Source organism: Thamnophis sirtalis, unplaced genomic scaffold (genome assembly GCF_051295495.1).
Source record: "Thamnophis sirtalis isolate CommonGarterSnake01/CBP01778 unplaced genomic scaffold, rThaSir2_p1.2 scaffold_13, whole genome shotgun sequence".
Lineage (NCBI taxonomy): Eukaryota > Metazoa > Chordata > Lepidosauria > Squamata > Natricidae > Thamnophis > Thamnophis sirtalis.
This window is the reverse complement of record NW_028261393.1, coordinates 3386554-3404924: the sequence shown is the minus strand read 5'-3', so window position 1 is coordinate 3404924 and position 18371 is coordinate 3386554. Positions and strand designations below refer to the sequence as shown.

Here is an 18371-nt window from a genome sequence, read left to right as displayed (position 1 = left end):
TATGTAGCTTCTGAAGTCATAAACATTTTGCGATGTCCCATATTGCTGCTTCTTTGTGCTACACCTGTTGCCCCAGAACTAATGACCAGGTGAGGCGGAACTAATAAAACCGGCCAGACTAGGAGAGAGAGGACGATGTGTTCACGGAAGCATAACCTGAATTAGCTGCCTCCTGGCGTGATTTTAGACCAATAGCGTTTTGTAAGCTGTTCTTGCCATGTTAACAGTACAAACTAGAAATAAAAGCATGAAGCTGGAATTTGTGACTCCAACCAGATCTCGTATTGCCTTAAAAGCGAATATACCTTCATTCTGTACGCCCTTGGGTAAAAACACTGCACAGCCAGTGAAACATTCTGAAGAGGCTGAAAGACAAATGGTTGGGGGTGGGTGAGATTTAAACTAAGGTGACAGGTGAAATTTTTTTTAAAAAAAGGTACAGATGGTATAATACAGGCGTAGTTCAAGTTACAGCGGCACTGAAAAAAGACGACTGTTTTTCACACTTACGACTGTCGCAGCATCCCTATGGTCACGTGATCAAAATTCAGACGCTTGAAAATTAACTCATATTTATGACGGTCGCAGTGTCCTGTGTGTGTGTGTGTGATGTGATCACTTTTTGCAATCTTCTGGCAAGCAAAGTCAATGGGGAAGCCAGATTTGCTTAACAACCGTGTTACTAATTTAACAACCGCAAGGATTCCCTGAAGAATTGTGGCAAGAAAGGTCGTAAATGGGGGGGGGGGAACTCACGTAACAAATGTCTCACTTAACAACATAAAATCTGGGGCTCAGTTGTGGTCGTAAGCTGAGGACTACCTGAAATTGGGAGAAAGCACCAGTAAAGCTATATTATTACAGGAGAAGAGATCAGGAATTGGACCATTTTGATTAAAGGCATAATGACTAGTGTGGGATTTAAATTGGGGTAGGGTAAGAAGATAGGTAGTGAGCATTAGTTAAACTTCAAGCATGATATCAATTTTAATGGATTACAAATCCATTGTGCTTGTCGAGACCTTTTGAAATGGCAAACAACCTTTTCAAGTACGTTGAGTCCCAAAAATCTCTTGCAATGCTGCACCTGCCCTTTAGAAAAATCCAGTTTTCCTAAAAAGTGACTCCCCGTAGTCTCTCTTGCAGTCAATCAATCCATCAATCAGGATAGAACTGGGAGGATCCTTGGAGGTCTTCTAGTCCAACCCCCTGCTCAAGCAGGAAGATCCTATACCAGAAGCCTTCAAACTTAGCAACTTTAAGACTAGTGGACTTCAACTCCCAGAGTTCTCCAGCCAATTCTCTGCAGAGCTGGCTGCAGAATTCTGGGAGTTGAAGTCCACCAGTCTTAAAAGTTGCCAAGTTTGGGGACCCCTGCCCTATGCTTACACTATTTCAGACAAGCGGCTCCAGTGATGAAACGACACAATGTATTAAATGCGGAAAGAACAAGGGCTGCCCGATGGAGCCCACATTTTGAACTAATTTCCATTTAGATCAGAATTAAAACAAACGCCAAAAAGAAACCTGGTTTAAACAGTCCAGCCTGGCTGTTAGATGACGTCACCGCCTCTCCTCCAGCTTCGCTGCCATCAAACAGCGCATATTCCACCCGGTGACGTCACCCGCCGCGCGACTGCACCGTCGAAAGCCCTCCCCTCTGACCGTCGCGTCCTGTTTCGGGGGGGGGGGGCGGTGAAGAAGACATGGCGGACGGGGCTGCCCTTGGCGGTGCCTGAATCGGGATGGAGCCTCCCCGCAGCTTCCCCTTCCTGGAGGACAGCTTCACCCGCTTCTCCTCCCAAAGCAACGTCTATGGGCTGGCGGCCTTGCCCGGGGCGGCTCACGGGGGCGGGCGAGGACAAGAGGCGGGGGCGGAGGATGCCGGGGCAGAACTCTTCTCCCAATGGGGAGCAGAGCTTTCAGCGGGGCTGGGGGCGCCAGGCCAGGCAGGGGTCCCTGGAGAAGGCCCTGGGGGGCTCCTGGCGGCCACCCTCAAAGGGAAAGTGATTTATTTCCGCTACCAAGACATGAAGCGGAACCTGCGGCCGGTGGCCAGGGAGGTGCAGTTCACCTACATCCCAGGTAAGGGTGGGGGTGGGGAGGGCTGCCCATGTCTGGGAGATAGATAGATAGATAGATAGATAGATAGATGGATGGATGGATGGATGGATGGATGGATGGATGGATGGATGGATGGATGGATGGATGATAGATGATAGATTGATGATAGATAGATAGATAGATAGATGGATGGATGGATGGATGGATGGATGGATGGATGGATGGATGGATGGATGATAGATGATAGATTGATGATAGATAGATAGATAGATGGATGGATGGATGGATGGATGGATGGATGGATGGATGATGGATTGATGGATTGATTGATGATAGATAGATGATAGATTGATAGATAGATAGAATGATAGATAGAATGATAGATAGATGGATGATAGATAGATGATAGATAGATAGATAGATAGATAGATATACACACACACATATGTATATACATACACACACATACATACATACATACATACATACATACATACGTGTGTGTGTGTGTTGCATTTGTGCTGATAAATAAAGGGAGACTAGTATAGATCTATTTCAAGCTATTTAGCTCTTATCAGCTAGCCATACCCACAGGGTCAAATCCCAGTAAGGGTATGGCTAGCTGATGAGAGCTAAATAGCTTGAAATAGATCTATACTAGTCTCCCTTTATTTATTTATCAGCACAAATGCAACACAAATGTAACAAAAAGGCAACATTAAAAAAAATAATGGGTTTCTCTCTGGATGGTCTCTTGTGATGAGCTGATAGACAGAGAAAGGAAGCAGTATGCTACCTCTCATATTAGGGCATACCAGGGGTTGTGACACACACACACACACACACACACACACACACACACGAAACAATACATTGAAACTAATCAAGGAAAGATGTAATCTAAAATTAAGGAGAAAATTCCTAATGTTTAGAGCAATTGATCAGTGGAATGGCTTTTCTATACTTATCACTGTTGCAGCATCCCCATATATGCATGGTCATATGGTCAAAATTCTGATTCTTATCAACAAATATTTATGATGGTTGCAGTGTCCTGGGGTCATTTGATCAACTTTTATGACCTTTTGACCAGCAAAGGCCATGGGGAAGCCACATTCACTACATCACCATGTTACTAACTTAACAACTGCAGCGATTCACTTAGCAAGGTCATAAAATGGGGCAAAACTCACTTAACAAATGTCTCGATTAGCAACAGAAATTTTGGGCTCGAATGTGGTCTTAAGTCGAGGGCCACCTGCGTAGGAAGGAGATTCCTAGTCGTAAAGGATGCATTTGTAAAATGTCATTATCTGCAAGAGATTATTTTCTTTGTGGGATCTCTGGTAGGGTTGCATAACATTAAGTAGCTCTTTTTTCCCCCCTCCAGTTGATGCTGAAATTGTTTCTATTGACACTTTCAACAAACCGTCTCCCAAAAGAGGCCTTGTCGTGGGAATCACCTTCATTAAGGTATGCAGGTCATTTTTCATTCATTCATTTTCCTTGCAATTTGTTACAAGTGACGTGTCCCCGTTTGCTAGCTTCACTTTTTTTTAATAGCAATAGCAATAGCAGTAGACTTATATACCGCTTCATAGGCCTTTCAGGCCTCTCTAAGCGGTTTACAGAGAGTCAGCATATTGCCCCCAACAATCTGGGTCCTCATTTTACCCACCTCGGAAGGATGGAAGGCTGAGTCAACCCTGAGCCGGTGAGATTTGAACCGCTGAACTGCTGATCTAGCAGTAGCCTGCAGTGCTGCATTTAACCACTGCGCCACCTTGGCTCTTAAGGTATGTGACATATTTGCAGAAATCCTGCAGGCTGCAACTCAAACATTTTCTTTGCCGTTGTGGAAAACCCAGGTTGATCACAAAAGTTGGGCTACCGAGCGGCTGTCCCCTCAGTAGGTACCTTATAGATCCTGGAGGCTCCGGAATGCCGGAAATGGCCCCGTGTCCAGCCTCCAGGGAGCTTCCGGAGGCCATTTTCACCCTCCCGGAGACTTGAAGAAAGCTGTCGACTTGATAGTAGTGAAGTGAGGGGAGCCGGATGTCAACTTGTAAAGTGTTTTCATGACTACTATCAAGTCAACATTAAAAAAAGGGGGGGGGAGTAGAATTCCATGCATACCTTTGGCCAGAGTCAGGTCTCATATTCCTAAGCTGGTGTGTGAAATGTGCATGCTCATAGCCTGCTGTAGCAACTTGTTGGTGAATGTGATTTATGACACAGACAGAAGGGAGGGGAAATACAGGGGGTAAAGTTCAAACGCAATTAAGTGGGAACCAGTTTCGGCTCTACAGAAGAACATGCCAAAATGTTGATCCTAATAAAGTAATGGATTTCTTTTGAACTTTGTCTTGAGGCTCGTAAATTAATTAGGCCATCCTTTGGATTTTTCACAAAAGCCTCTGGAGCTTGGGGAGATGAAAACACACACACACACACACACACACACACACACACACACACAGTGTGGTGCAGGAGTCCGATTAGCCCACACCCACCATGCAACCAGGCAGAAAACCCGTTGCTAAAATTTTTGAAGCCCACCCCTGCCTGGGGCACTGCAAACCATCATAAATCTATGCCGGTTGTCAAGCCTTTGAATTTTGATTGCATGACCATGGCGACGCTGCAACAGTCGTTAAGTGTGGAGAAGGGTCATGTGTCGCTTTTTTGAGTGCCGTTTTAACTTTGAACAGCCCCTTAACCAACGGCTGTAAGTCAAGGACCACCTGCATTGTATACTGTTTGAAACCTTTGCCTACCAACACCGACTGTCCTGCCTCTTTAAGTTCACTGGTGCCTCTGAGCAATTCACGGCTTTATTCTTGGCAGCACGGAAAATACCATTTAAAACAGCAGAGGGCATCTGTGAAGACTTGGGACGGTGGAAGGTGCCCAGTGCTTGCTCTCTTTTCTTTTCTTTCTTTTCTTTTTCAATATATTTTTATTATTTTTACATTTAAAACAATGCAATACCGCGAAATCGGAGTGACTATACATTCACATTATATGCCGCTAGTCACAACTATTGACAATTAGCCTACTAAATACATTATCATTCTTTCTATCCAATCACAATATACATATATACAGTTTGTTCCGGTCTTGTCCCCTTGTCTTATACCAGTCATAAAATCTATTCCAGGCTTCAAAATATTCTGATTCCCCTTTTATTTTTAAGTTCAAGAGGGAGACTATCTGCTTCTGCACAGGCCAACACTTTCCTGATTATATCTAGCTCTGAGGGTGTATTTTCTTTTTTTCCAATATTGTGCATAAATTATGCACGCCTCAGTTAGAACATGAATAATTAGATAAAGTGTATCTTTCTTATACCCCTCTGGTATTATACCTAGGAGAAAAAATTCCGGTTTAAACAAGGTTTGGTCTCCCACCATTTGTTCTAACCATGATTGAATCATTTTCCAATAATTTTTTGCCTCATTGCACGTCCACCGCATATGATAAAAAGTGCCTGGTGGTTTTTTTTTTTACACTTCCAACAATTTGGATCCAGATTTTTAAACATTTTGGAGATGCATGCTCTCGTTTCCCCCCTTTTTTTTGGCTACACGTGTTTCTCATCTTTTCCCTAGAACCCGTGCCTAAGGGTTCTCTATCACTCATCTTTATCCACTTAGTGGCAGGTCGGTGAATAATACAGGCAGTCCTTGACTTACAATGATTTAATTTAGTGACCGTTCGAAGTGCAATTAACTGAACAACGGCAGGGATTTCCTTAACAGCGATGGCAAGAAAGGTTGTAAAATGCGGCAAAGCTCCCTTAAAAACTGTCTCGCTTATCAATAGAAAATTTGGGCTCAATTGTGGTCGTAAGTCAAGGACTAACTGCTATTTTATTCCTTTCCACAATCTGGTGTGTTCTCCACAGGTAAGGTCTGCAGGAGATCCCTATAATTCTAGGCCAGGTGTGCCAAACTTGATTTCATTGAGGGCCGCATCAGAGTTGTGTTTGACCTCGCGGAGTCTGGGAGGGGCGGGGCGGGGCCAGCTTGATATCCCTAGTGTTGGGGCGTCTGTGGTGGCCAGAGCGCTCTGCCAGCGAAAATGGGCTTCCAAGCTCCATTTTTGGTTGCGATGGACTTCTGCAACCCTCTTGTCAGCGAAAACGGGCTCCCGTTTTCACTGGCAGAGGCACCGTGGGCCAGTCCTCCTGTTTCCAGGGTGGCCCCATGGACTAGATCAAAGCACCTCGTGGGCTGGATGACCTCGGCCAAGAGCCGAGGTGGCGTAGTGGTTAGGGTGCAGTACTGCGGGCCACTTCAGCTGACTGTTATCTGCAGTTCAGCGGTTCTAATCTCACCGGCTCAAGGTTGACTCAGCCTTCCATCCTTCCGAGGTGGGTAAAATGAGGACCCAGACTGTGGGGGCAATGTGCTGACTCTGTAAACCGCTTAGAGAGGGCTGAAAGCCCTATGAAGCGGTATATAAGTCTAACTGCTATTGCTATTGCTATGACAGCCCTGTTCTAGGCATTTTACATCCCTATTTCTACCACAATCCTTTTCACATTGTGGAATATAAACCATGGTTTTTTTTTTAATGGTCTTGTTTTCCTTTTCAGGATTCTGGAGATAAAGCCAGTCCTTTCCTTAATATTTATTGTGACTATGAGCCTGGTTCTGAATATAATCTGGATTCCATTGCACGTGAGTTTCCTCTGCCCAGCTCTGTTCTGGGTTGCCATCTCCCCCACTCCCCCTCCGTGTTTTTCCATCCCTGGTCTCTTTGAGGTTTCCCTTTAAGAAAATGGATATAAGAAAAATAGGGAGAACCTTCATTCATGCATTTCCTGATTATTAAATGAAGCAGCACCTGACATTAACATTTTTTCCCCTTTGGGGTTTTTCCAGAAAGCTGCTTGAACCTGGAATTGCAGTTCACACCTTTCCAGCTGTACCATGCAGAGTACGTACCTCAACAAACCTATCCAACCTTTTGCCTTCCCCTGCTGACGTTAACGCATGCGGAAACGCCACACATCCGTGCTTATTTGTCATTTAGGAAAGGCAAGGAAGGACGGAAAGGAAAGGAAAGGAAAAGAAAGGAAAGAAGGACAGAGAAGGCGAGAGAGGAAAGAAATGGGAATGGAAGGGAGAAGGCAGGACAAGGAAGGAAGGAAAAGAAAGGAGAATTCAAGGGGAGGGAGGGAGGAAAGAGGAAAGGAAGGAAGGAAGGAAGGAAGGAAGGACGGAAAGAAAGGAAAGGAAAAGAAAGGAAAGAAGGACAGAGAAGGCGAGAGAGGAAAGAAAATGGGAATGGAAGGGAGAAGGCAGGACAAGGAAGGAAGGAAAAGAAAGGAGAATTCAAGGGGGAGGGAGGGAGGAAAGAGGAAAGGAAGGAAGGAAGGAAGGAAGGAAGGAAGGAAGGAAGGAAGGAAGGAGAAGGCAAGACAAGGAACAAAGGAGGAGAAAGGAAAAGGTAAGATGAGAGGTAAGAAGGAAATAGGAAGGAAATGGAGGGAGGGAAAAAGGAAGGAAGGGAAGGCAGGATAAGGAAGGAAGGAAGGAGAAGGCAAGACAGGGAACGAAGGAGGAGAAGAAAGGAGGAATGCAAGACGAGGGAGGGAGGAAAGAAGTAGGAATGGAAGGAGGGAGGGAGGAAGAAGGAAGGAAAAAGCAAGAAAAGGAAGGATGAGATAGGAGAAAGGAAGAGGTAAGATGAGAGAGGGAGGGTAGAAGGAAATAGGAAGGGAAGGGAGAGAGGGAAAAGGAAGAAAGGGGAAGGCAGGAGAAGGAAGGAAGGAAGGAGAAGGCAAGATGAGGAACGAAGGAGGAGGAGAAAGGAGAAGGCAAGACGGAGGGAAGAAAGAAGTAGGAATGGAAGGAAGGAGGGAGGGTGGGAAGAAGGAAGGAAGGAGAAGGCAAGACAAGGAAGGACGAGATAGGAGAAAGGAGAAGGTAAGATGAGGGAGGGAGGGAGGAAGGAAAGAAGGAAATAGAAAGGGAATGGAGGGTGGGGAAAAAGGAAGAAAGGGGAAGGCAGGAGAAGGAAGGAAGGAAGGAGAAGGTAAGACGGAACGAAGGAGGAGAAGAAAGAATGCAAGACAAGGGAGGAAAGAAGTAGGAATGAAAGGAAGGAGGGAAGGTGGGTGGGAAGAAGGAAGGAAGGAACGAGAAGGCAAGATAAGAAAGGACGAGATAGGAGAAAGGAGAAGGTATGATGAGGGAGGGAGGGAGGAAAGAAGGAAATAGGAAGGGGAGGGAGGGAGGGAGGGAAAAAGGAAGAAAGGGAAGGAAGGGAGGAGAAGGCAAGTCAAGGAACGAAGGAGGAGAAGAAAGGAGAATGCAAGACAAGGGAGGGAGGAAAGAAGTAGGTATGGAAGGAGGGAGGGAGGGTGGGAAGAAGGAAGGAAAAAGCAAGATAAGGAAGGATGAGATAGGAGAAAGGAGAAGGTAAGATGAGAGAGGGAGGAAGGAAAGAGGAAGGAAAGGGAGGGAGGGAAAAAGGGAGAAAGGGAAAGGCAGGAGAAGGAAGGAAGGAAGGAGAAGGCGAGACAAGGGAGGGAGGAAAGAAGTAGGAATGGAAAGGAGGAGGGAGGGAAGGTGGGTAGGAAGAAGGAAGGAAGGAGAAGGCAAGATAAGGAAGGAAGAGATAGGAGAAAGGAGAAGGTAAGATGAGGGAGGGAGAGAGGGAGGGAGGAAAGAAGGAAATAGGGAAGGGATGGAGGGAAAAAGGAAGAGAAGGGAAGGCAGGAGAAGGAAGGAAGGAAGGAAAATTAGTTAATTCTCCAGCGAAGGATGTTCATGGCCTTGAACTTGGAGATGACGGAAGCCTGCCATGACTAATGCAGTTCAGGGAAAACATTCGCTTTCTATATTTGTCCGCTTCACTTTCTGAGCTACTGGCTGTCAGCTGCACTCAGGATGCTCAAGTTCTCCGCCCAGCCGATGAGCAGAGCTCCCAAGAATTTTCTAAATTAAAATAGTTGGAGGAGTACAGCGGCTCCAAAGTTGTTACTATGGTTAAACTCAGCCTTGCTTCCTCTTCGATGAGCCAGTCCTTCATCCCTCATCGTGAGTCACTATCTTAGCCATGTCTCCTCTGAGATCCTTCCGGACTCCAGAAGGAACAAGGATCTGATCAGAAACGCAGGATCATTTCCTCCTTTCCCCTTCCTTCCTTCCTTCCTTCCTTCCTTCCTTCCTTCCTTCCTTCCCTCCTTCCCTCCCTCCCTCCCTCCTTCCCTCCCTCCCTCCCTCCCGCCTTCCTTCCCTCCCTCCCGCCTTCCTTCCTTCCCTCCCTCCCTCCTTTCCTTCCCTCCCTCCCACCTTCCTTCCTTCCTCCTCCCTCCCTCCCTCCCTCCCTTCCCTCCCTCCCGCCGTCCTTCCTTCCCTCCCTCCCTCCCTCCTCCTTCCCTCCCTCCGTCCCTCCTTCCTTCCTTCCCTCCCTCCCTCCCTCCTTCCTTCCTTCCCTCCCTCCCGCCTTCCTTCCCTCCCTCCTTCCTTCCTTCCCTCCCTCCTTCCTTCCTTCCCTCCCTCCCTCCCTCTTCCTTCCTTCCTTCCCTCCCTCCCTCCCTCCTTCCCTCCCTCCCTCCCTCCCTCCCTCCTTCCTTCCTTCCCTCCCTCTGCCTTCCTTCCCTCCATCCCTCCTTCCTCCCTCCCTTCCTTCCTTCCTTCCTTCCTTCCTTCCTTTGCCCAGTCTCCATTTAAGTGGACTTGGCAAGAGAGCAATTCTCTTTCTGGGGTTTCGACATACAGCCAGCCTCAAATTATATGGCCCTCTCTCACCTTTGGCAATACCTATCGTATTTTTCAGAGTATAAGATGCACCTTTTCCCCACCCCAAAAAAAGAGGCTGAAAACCTGGCTGCGTCTTATACACTGAATACAGCATTTTTCACCTCCCGAAACCCCGCCCCCTTTGCAAAAATGGACGTGCAGAGGCTTTGAAAGTGCTCCTGGGGGCTGGGGAGGGCAAAAAAGGATCTATTCTCCTTGTGGATTTCAAAGTTGACCTATTCAATGCTACTTTTGGTGGTGTAGAGTCCAGGTTGCTGATCGGCCCGAGACTGTCTTCCTCCTGAGTGGAAACGATCCTGCCATTCATCTTTACAAAGAGGTGAGACCTCCAGATGGACTTTGCCTGTCTGGGTATTCCAGTCCCTCTCCTCTATGGTGCTGTTCTGACCCAGCTCCCCAAACACTCAGAAGCCCTCGGAAGTGAACTCAAAAGAGGCACAGTATGGGTGGTACCTTCCTCAATAGCAGTAACTGTGAGATGGATCTTGGAGTCCTAGAGGACAACCATTTAAATAGGAGCCAGCCGTGGGCAGCAGCTGCCAAAAAAGCCAACACAGTTCTAGGCTGCATCAACAGAGGGAGAGAATCAAGATCACGTGAAGGGTTAATACCACTTTATAAGGCCTTGGGAAGGCCACACTTGGAATACGGCATCCAGTTTTGGTCGCCACGATGTAAAAAAGATGTTGAGGCTCTGGAAAGAGTGCAGAGAAGAGCAACAAAGAGGATTAGGGGACTGGAGGCTAAAACATAGGAAGAACGGTTGCAGGAACTGGGTAGGTCTAGTTTAATAGAAAGAAGGACTAGGGGAGACATGATAGCAGTCTTCCAATATCTCAGGGGTTGCCACAAAGAAGAGGGAGTCAAGCTATTCTCCAAGGCATCTGAAGGCAGGACAAGAAGCAATGGGTGGAAAGTAATCAAGGAGAGAAGCAAGTTAGAACTGAGGAGAAATTTCCTGACAGTTAGAACAATGAATCAGTGGAACAGCTTGCCTCCTGAAGTTGTGAATGCCCCAACACTGGAAGTCTTTAAGAAGATGTTGGATAGCCATTTGTCTGAAACGGTCTAGGGGTTTCCTGCCTAGGCAGGGGGTTGGACTAGAAGACCTCCAAGTCCCTTCCAACTCTGCTATTTTATTGTATTGAGGCCTTGATTAGGAGTGCCATTAGCTCCAGCAAAAGGTTTCCCTCTCAATGCAGGCTAACAAGTCTGACTGGCAGGGAGATGAATAGTTGTTTGCCAAAGCTACTCATCTCCGCCCCTCATCCCGCCTTTGATCCCCAGAGCCAGGGTGGGGCTTCTTTAGCAGCAGTGAATCTTCTGTCCCAAGGACCGGCCATAGATTTCCACTGCTCTCCTCTCCTCTGCCACATCTATTAATCTCCACCCCTGCCTTTGATCCCCAGAGCCAGGGTGAGGCTTCTTTAGCAGCAGTGAATCTTCTGTCCCAAGGACCGGCCCATAGATTTCCACTGCTCTCCTCTCCTCTGCCACATCTATTAATCTCCACCCCCTGCCTTTGATCCCCAGAGCCAGGGTGGGGCTTCTTTAGCAGCGGTGAATCTTCTGTCCCAAGGACCGGCCCATAGATTTCCACTGCTCTCCTCTCCTCTGCCACATCTATTAATCTCCACCCCCTGCCTTTGATCCCCAGAGCCAGGGTGAGGCTTCTTTAGCAGCGGTGAATCTTCTGTCCCAAGGACCGGCCCATAGATTTCCACTGCTCTCCTCTCCTCTGCCACATCTATTAATCTCCACCCCCTGCCTTTGATCCCCAGAGCCAGGGTGGGGCTTCTTTAGCAGCGGTGAATCTTCTGTCCCAAGGACCGGCCCATAGATTTCCACTGCTCTCCTCTCCTCTGCCACATCTATTAATCTCCACCCCCTGCCTTTGATCCCCAGAGCCAGGGTGGGGCTTCTTTAGCAGCGGTGGATCTTCTGTCCCAAGGACCGGCCCATAGATTTCCAGTGCTCTCCTCTCCTCTGCCTTCTGTCAGGCACTGGACCAACTGTTCCTCCTCCTCCTCTTCATCATACAGGGCTCACCTGTACCTTGTTTGATCGATTGGTTGATTTTGCAGAATGAAGAGCTCCATCAATTCGAGGAGCAGCCGGTGGAGAATCTCTTTCCGGAACTTAAGGAGCTGCCAAGCAAGTAGGCAAACCTGGTTTGTTATCAAGGCTTGAAGTGGTGGGGGTGGTGAGGGAGGGGCAGAATGAAGGGGCCGATGGGTCTTGACTTGGCTCAATCATCCACTAAGCCATAACGGGGCTGATTGGGTTTAGGTGGAGATCTGGGCGAAACAGCCATTGGGTGCTAATTACAGTATTTGACACGGTATCAGGTACACAGGGAATCCTCAGCTTATGACATACGGAGCCCTAAGGACAGGGGGCGGGACAGGCGTGACCCCTTCCTCCCTCCTCTCTTCCTTCCTCCTCCCTCCTTCCTCCCTTCCTTCTCTCCTTCCTCTTCTTCCTTCCTCCCTTCTTTCTCTCCTTCCTTCCCTCCCTCTTTTATCTCCTTCCCACCTTCTCTCCTTCCCTCCCTTCCTTCTTTCTCTCCTTCCTTCCTTCCACCCTCCCTTCTTTCTCTCCTTCCTTCCCTCCCTTCTTTCTCTCCTTCCTTCCCTCCCTCTTTTCTCTCCTTCCACCTTCTCTCCTTCCCTCCCTTCCTTCTTTCTCTCCTTCCTTCCTTCCACCCTCCCTTCTTTCTCTCCTTCCTTCCCTCCCTCCGTTCTTTCTCTCCTTCCTTCCCTCCCTCTTTTCTCTCCTTCCCACCTTCTCTCCTTCCTTCCCTCTCTCTCCTTCCTTCCCTCCCTCTTTTCTCTCCTTCCCACCTTCTCTCCTTCCCTCCCTTCTTTCTCTCCTTCCTTTCCTCCCTCCCTTCTTTCTCTCCTTCCTTCCCTCCTCTTTTCTCTCCTTCCCACCTTCTCTCCTTCCCTCCCTTCCTTCTTTCTCTCCTTCCTTCCTTCCCCCCTCCCTTCTTTCTCTCCTTCCCTCCCTCCGTTCTTTCTCTCCTTCCTTCCCTCCCTCTTTTCTCTCCTTCCCACCTTCTCTCCTTCCTTCCCTCCTTTCTCTCCTTCCTTCCCTCCCTCTTTTCTCTCCTTCCCACCTTCTCCCCTCCCTTCTTTCTCTCCTTCCTTTCCTCCCTCCCTTCTTTCTCTCCTTCCTTCTCCCTCCCTTCTTTCTCTCCTTCCTTCCCTCCCTCCTCCTTTCTCCCCTCCCTCCCTTCCTTCTCTCCTTCCCTCCCTCCTTCCCCCCAAATCTTTCTCTCACAACCCCTCCCCTCTTCGCAGCGTCCTGTGGCTCGACGTCTACAACATTCCCCATTCGGGGCAACGGATCACAGCTTTTGGCTGCCAGAGCGGATACATCCGAGTCGCTCAGGTTGAACCAGCCGAGCGAGGTAAGACCCACCCCTCCCTCCTCCACTCCTTTCCTCCGGGAGGGTGGGGCTTAACTCTGGCTCCTCCTCAAAGTTTGGACTGCAGCCTAGTAAGTGAGGACCGCTTGGGTGGATTGATTGGTGCCCCTTCTCTTCTTCTGGACTCCAGTGGTGCTGCACAGCTGGAGCATCCAACAGGACGGTCCCATCTCCAAGGTCCTGGTTTTTGCTCTCCCAAGCATCGGCCAGCCAGGCGACCCATCTGGGATCGTGTCTACAAAAGGTGAGACGGGAAGAGAAGGGGGAAAGGGGGATTGGGAAGGAGACTCTCCCCGCCTTGGTGGCCCAGAGGAGCCATGTAAATCCTTATCTCCATCTTTCTCAATCAACTTGAAGAGGGGTGGACTTCAACTCTCAGAATTCCCCAGCCAGCTTAGCTGGCTGGGGAATTCTGGGAGTTGAAGTCCACCCTTCTTCAAGTCGCTAAGGTTGGGAAGCACGACGTTCACTCAACCCAACTTCTCTGCTCTCTGCTCTTTTGCATCTCGCCCAGGCACCGCCAATCCTAACCCTCAAAGCTACAGCGTCCTCGTAACCAGCACCCTCGAACTCTCGGTCGTCTACCGGTGAGTAAAGTAGGTGGAACGGGAAATCTGATCCCCCTCACCCTCCCACCTGGCTTCCGCTTGCTTGAGAGCTTGTGTCCCCCTCCCCCCCCCCCGTTCTTTCTAGGAATGTGCTGCACAGTGGTCTGGAGGACCAGTTGGTCTTGCCCCTGAGTGACCAGTACGACAGCGTGCTCTGTGCCCTGGTGACAGATGTCGACTTCGACAGTGAGCCGGAGATCCTGCTGGGCACCTACGGGCAGGTAAGAGGTTAGCCATTCCTGTCCTTAGGGCAAAGTGTGGCTGTCTGGTTTTTCCCCCCAGTTAAATTACAATTGAAGGTATTTTCCTAGATCAGGGGTGTCAAACACGAGGCCCGTGGGATGGATACGGCCCACGATGTGGTCACGGAAAACGTCCTGGAAAATTTTCCAGCCTGGAAAATGTAAGAGGCCGGCCCACATCGCTTCAGCCCGGTCCACCCAATGCAAAGAGGAAACATGCCAGCAGTTTGGGTAGTGGTGTCAGGCTGGCCACACCCACCCAGTTGGCTATGCCCACCCAGTGTCTGTCTGTCTGTCTGTTTCTGTCTGTCTCTCTCTGTCTCTCCCTCTTTCTCTCTGTCTCTCTCTCTTTCTCTCTGTCTCTCTCTGTCTCTCTTTCTCTTTCTCTCTTTGTCTCTCTCTTTATCTCTCTCTCTTTATCTCTCTCTCTCTCTCTCCCTTTCTCTCTCTCTCTCTCTCTCTCACACACACACACACCCAATGCAAAGAGGAAACATGCCAGCAGTTTGGGTAGTGGTGTCAGGCTGGCCACACCCACCCACTTGGCTATGCCCACCCAGTGTCTGTCTGTCTGTCTGTCTCTGTCTGTCTCTATCTCTCTCTCTTTCTCTCTCTCTCTGTCTCTCTTTCTCTTTCTCTCTCTCTCTCTGTTTCTCTCTCTCTCTGTTTCTGTCTCTGTCTCTCTCTGTCTCTCTCTCTCTCTCTCACACACACACGGTCAACCACAGCCCTGAATCGCCCCTCGATGAAATTGAGTTTGACACCCCTGGTCTAGGTCATTGGACAGGTTTTGGTGGGTAAAAACATAAATGGCTTCTAACTAAACTGCTTAGAGAGGGCTGCAAGCCCTATGAAGCGGTATATAAGTCAAATAAATAAATAAATAAATACTGAGATTTCTCGAGACCTACATGGCTTGATTGTTTTTCCCCCCATCTCCTGCTTGGCAGTATTATGCAACCCTCTTGTCTTTTAGGAGCTTTTATGCTACAAATACCGGGCTGAAAACACCTGCGTGGCGACCACAGCGAGACGCCCCTCTTCCCAGCAGCCTCGCGGGGACTTCCACCTCCTCTGGCAGCGCACTTTCCCCAGCCCTTTGTTGTCCATGGATTACGTAGACCTGACCTGCGACGGACTCTGCGAACTGGCTGTGGTGTGTCTGAAGGGGTTGCACATACTCCAGGTGTGTGTGCCGGGAGAAGAAGAAGAGGGTGGGGGGAGCGGTGTAGAAGGCACCTACAGCAAAGCCCACCCAAGAGGAGCCGAGGTGGCGCAGTGGTTAAAGGCAGCACTGCAGGGTACTTCAGCTGACTGCAGTTCTGCAGTTCGGCGGTTCAAATCTCACCGGCTCAGGGTTGACTCAGCCTTCCATCCTTCCGAGGTGGGTGAAATGAGGATCCGGATTGTTGTTGGGGGCAATATGCTGACTCTGTAAACCGCTTAGAGGGGGCTGAAAGCCCTATGAAGCGGTATATAAGTCCTATTGCTATTGCTACTAAGAGGCAGAAGCAACATTTACCAGAAGTTCATGTTCAAGTTACAATTGAACTACATTTCAATTCACAAGGGACAATTACAAATACGTTATCCTGCAAAAGTTCTAGTCCCTTCTAAATTTATTCGTTTCCTTCGACTGCCCCTGATGAGCATCCGGAAGCTCTGATTGGTGCAAAATGCAGTGGCCTGCATGGTTTTGTATCACCTCTCCTGCGGGAGCTGCGTTGGTTGCTGATTTTATTTATTTACTAGCTGGTTACTCATGGTTGCCTGGGTATTTATAAACGCCGAAGCATTAGTCTAACGGGGAGCCATTGAGAGGGGGCCTTTCTTCCCCTTACTCCCCTGCCCATCATCCCTGCCCACTTTCTTCCCCCTCCCAGGCGCTCCTGTTCTTTCCCGCCCTGTCTACGATCCTGGCACTTTGCCCCAAATCCATCAGGCACTTCCCCATTTGGTCCACTGGAGGGCAAACGTTACTCCTGGCTTTCCAGAGGAAGCTGAGAAGCAACTGACATCAGAAACAATTGCCGCTCTAGGACACCACACTCGCTTTCCTTAACGGGCCAGGCATTCCAGAGTTATGGTGGAACACACACACACACACACACACACACACACACACACACACACCAGGGGTGTCTTAACCCCCCCAGTATATGTTTCTAGAGGGTAAGTCATATGTGTACCAAGTTTGGTTGAAATTGCTCGAGGCGTTCCAGAGTTATGCTGGAACATACATACATACATACATACATAACGTACATACATATAGCCTATAGAGATAGATAGATGGATGGATGGATGGATGGATGGATGGATGGATGGATGGATGATAGATAGACAGGCAGGCAGGCAGACAGACAGATATGATAGGTAGGTAGTAGGTAGGTAGGTAGGTAGATAGATAGATAGATAGATAGATAGATAGATAGATAGATAGATAGATAGATAGATAGATAGATAGATATAGATAGGTAGATAGATGATAGGTAGATAGGTAGATAGATAGATGATAGATAGATAGATAGATAGATAGATAGATAGATAGATAGATAGATGATTGATAGATAGATAGATAGACAGACAGACAGAGAGACAGATATGATAGGTAGGTAGGTAGGTAGGTAGGTAGGTAGGTAGGTAGGTAGGTAGGTAGGTAGGTAGGTAGATAGATAGATAGATAGATAGATAGATAGATAGATAGATAGATAAGGTAGGTAGGGAGAGAGAGAGAGAGAGATGGTAGGTAGGTAGGTAGATGATAGATAGATAGATAGATAGATAGATAGATAGATAGATAGATAGATAGATAGATAGATAGACTGTATGTATGTACGTATGTATGTATATATATAGTATATTTATTTTTTATTTTATTTTTATTATTTGTATGCCGCCCTTTTCCCTAAGGGGACTCAGGGCGGCTCACAATTCAAAAGGGAGGGGGAAACAACAAACAATAAACAATACAGCATATTAAAAGAGAAAAACGCAACAATCACACCATTCAAGTGGGGCTATAATCTTAGCCCCAGGCCAGCCGGGATAGCCAGATCTTTACAGCAGCGCGGAAGGATTGGAGGGTGGTGAGGGTCCGAATCTCCACGGGGAGTTCATTCCAAAGGGACGGAGCAGCCACCGAGAAGGCTCTCCTCCGGGTAGTTGCCAGTTTGCACTGGCTAGAAGATGGGATTCGGAGGAGGCCTAATCGATGCGATCGAATCGGTCTAGTGGAGGTAATTGGCAGTAGGCGGTCTCTCAAGTACCCAGGCCCACTACCATGAAGATGATGATGATGATTTATTTACTGAATTTATATTGCCACCTATTCTCCCCTGGCGACTCAAGGCAGCTCACAGAATATAAAACCGCATTTCAAAGAATAAAAACAAACAAAAAGAATCAAATAAATTAATATAGTACAATATAACAGAATCAAATTTTCGAGGTTTCTATAACCCTGTAAGCCGCTTTGAGTCGCCATGGGCAAAAAGGCGGCAATGTCCATTTTCAAACCAACGGACGTCTTTCCCTCCTCAATGCAGCACAGCCTGACCGACGTCGTCCAGTGTCTTCTAGGGCGGCTCCGGGTGGAAGCGGCAAACCGGGCTCCCCAACCGAACGTTTCCGTGCAGGAGCAAGATTCCGGAGTTGAGGATACGGAGGGCCAAGGACCGAGAACGTGAGGTGCCGGGCTGTGCCTTCCCTTCCCCCCTGCTCTTTTCATCCCCGAGAAACGAGGAATGGACTCGGGAGGGGAGCCTCCTCCAAAGGGGACTCCCTTCTGCGGGGCCCCGGAAAGAGCGTGGGAATTTCACGGAGGCGGCTGCGAAGGCGGCGAGAAGACCGATCCCTTCCCGGGACACTTTCACGGGCATAACTGCGGCCGACTCGAAACGATGCGCCACAAAGCACAGGAAGTGCTCTGTGGCCAGCAAACTTTAGTAACTTTACTTGTCTCTGGGCCTCCAGGTGGGGGCGCTACTCCGAATGACCCAGATTGTCATAAATAGAAAATAAATCTTTGTACAGACAGTCCTTTCACTTAACAACACTTTGTTTAACGACCAATGTTGCAACGGCTGCTCTGGGGGGGACAAAAAGTGACATATGACCGTTTTCCACACTTACGACCCATGGCAGCCTCCCCGGGCTCACGGGATCAGAATTTGGCAAACCGCTTCCTATTTATGACGGTCACAGTGGCCCGGGGATCATCCGATCCCCTTTTGCGACCTCCTGACGA

The 18371-nt window shown here is 48.5% G+C and overlaps 1 protein-coding gene across 2 annotated transcripts; it reads left to right on the top strand.

Moving 5' to 3' along the window:
- The first annotated feature begins 1700 nt into the window (after positions 1 to 1700).
- KPTN (kaptin, actin binding protein) lies at positions 1701 to 18160 on the top strand. 2 transcript variants are annotated; one of them, XM_087727514.1, is made up of 12 exons: positions 1701 to 2085; positions 3455 to 3537; positions 6665 to 6749; positions 6954 to 7008; positions 10086 to 10161; positions 11927 to 12000; positions 13145 to 13254; positions 13403 to 13516; positions 13787 to 13859; positions 13966 to 14101; positions 15099 to 15308; positions 17671 to 18160. In XM_087727514.1, exons 1-12 carry the CDS (start codon positions 1746 to 1748, stop codon positions 17809 to 17811), a joined length of 1497 nt encoding a protein of 498 aa, XP_087583640.1. In that variant the 5' UTR covers positions 1701 to 1745; the 3' UTR covers positions 17812 to 18160. The 2 variants fall into 2 exon arrangements, with proteins under 2 accessions (XP_087583640.1, XP_087583642.1); XM_087727516.1 differs by lacking the exon at positions 17671 to 18160 and adding an exon at positions 16006 to 16235.
- The last annotated feature ends 211 nt before the right edge of the window (positions 18161 to 18371 follow it).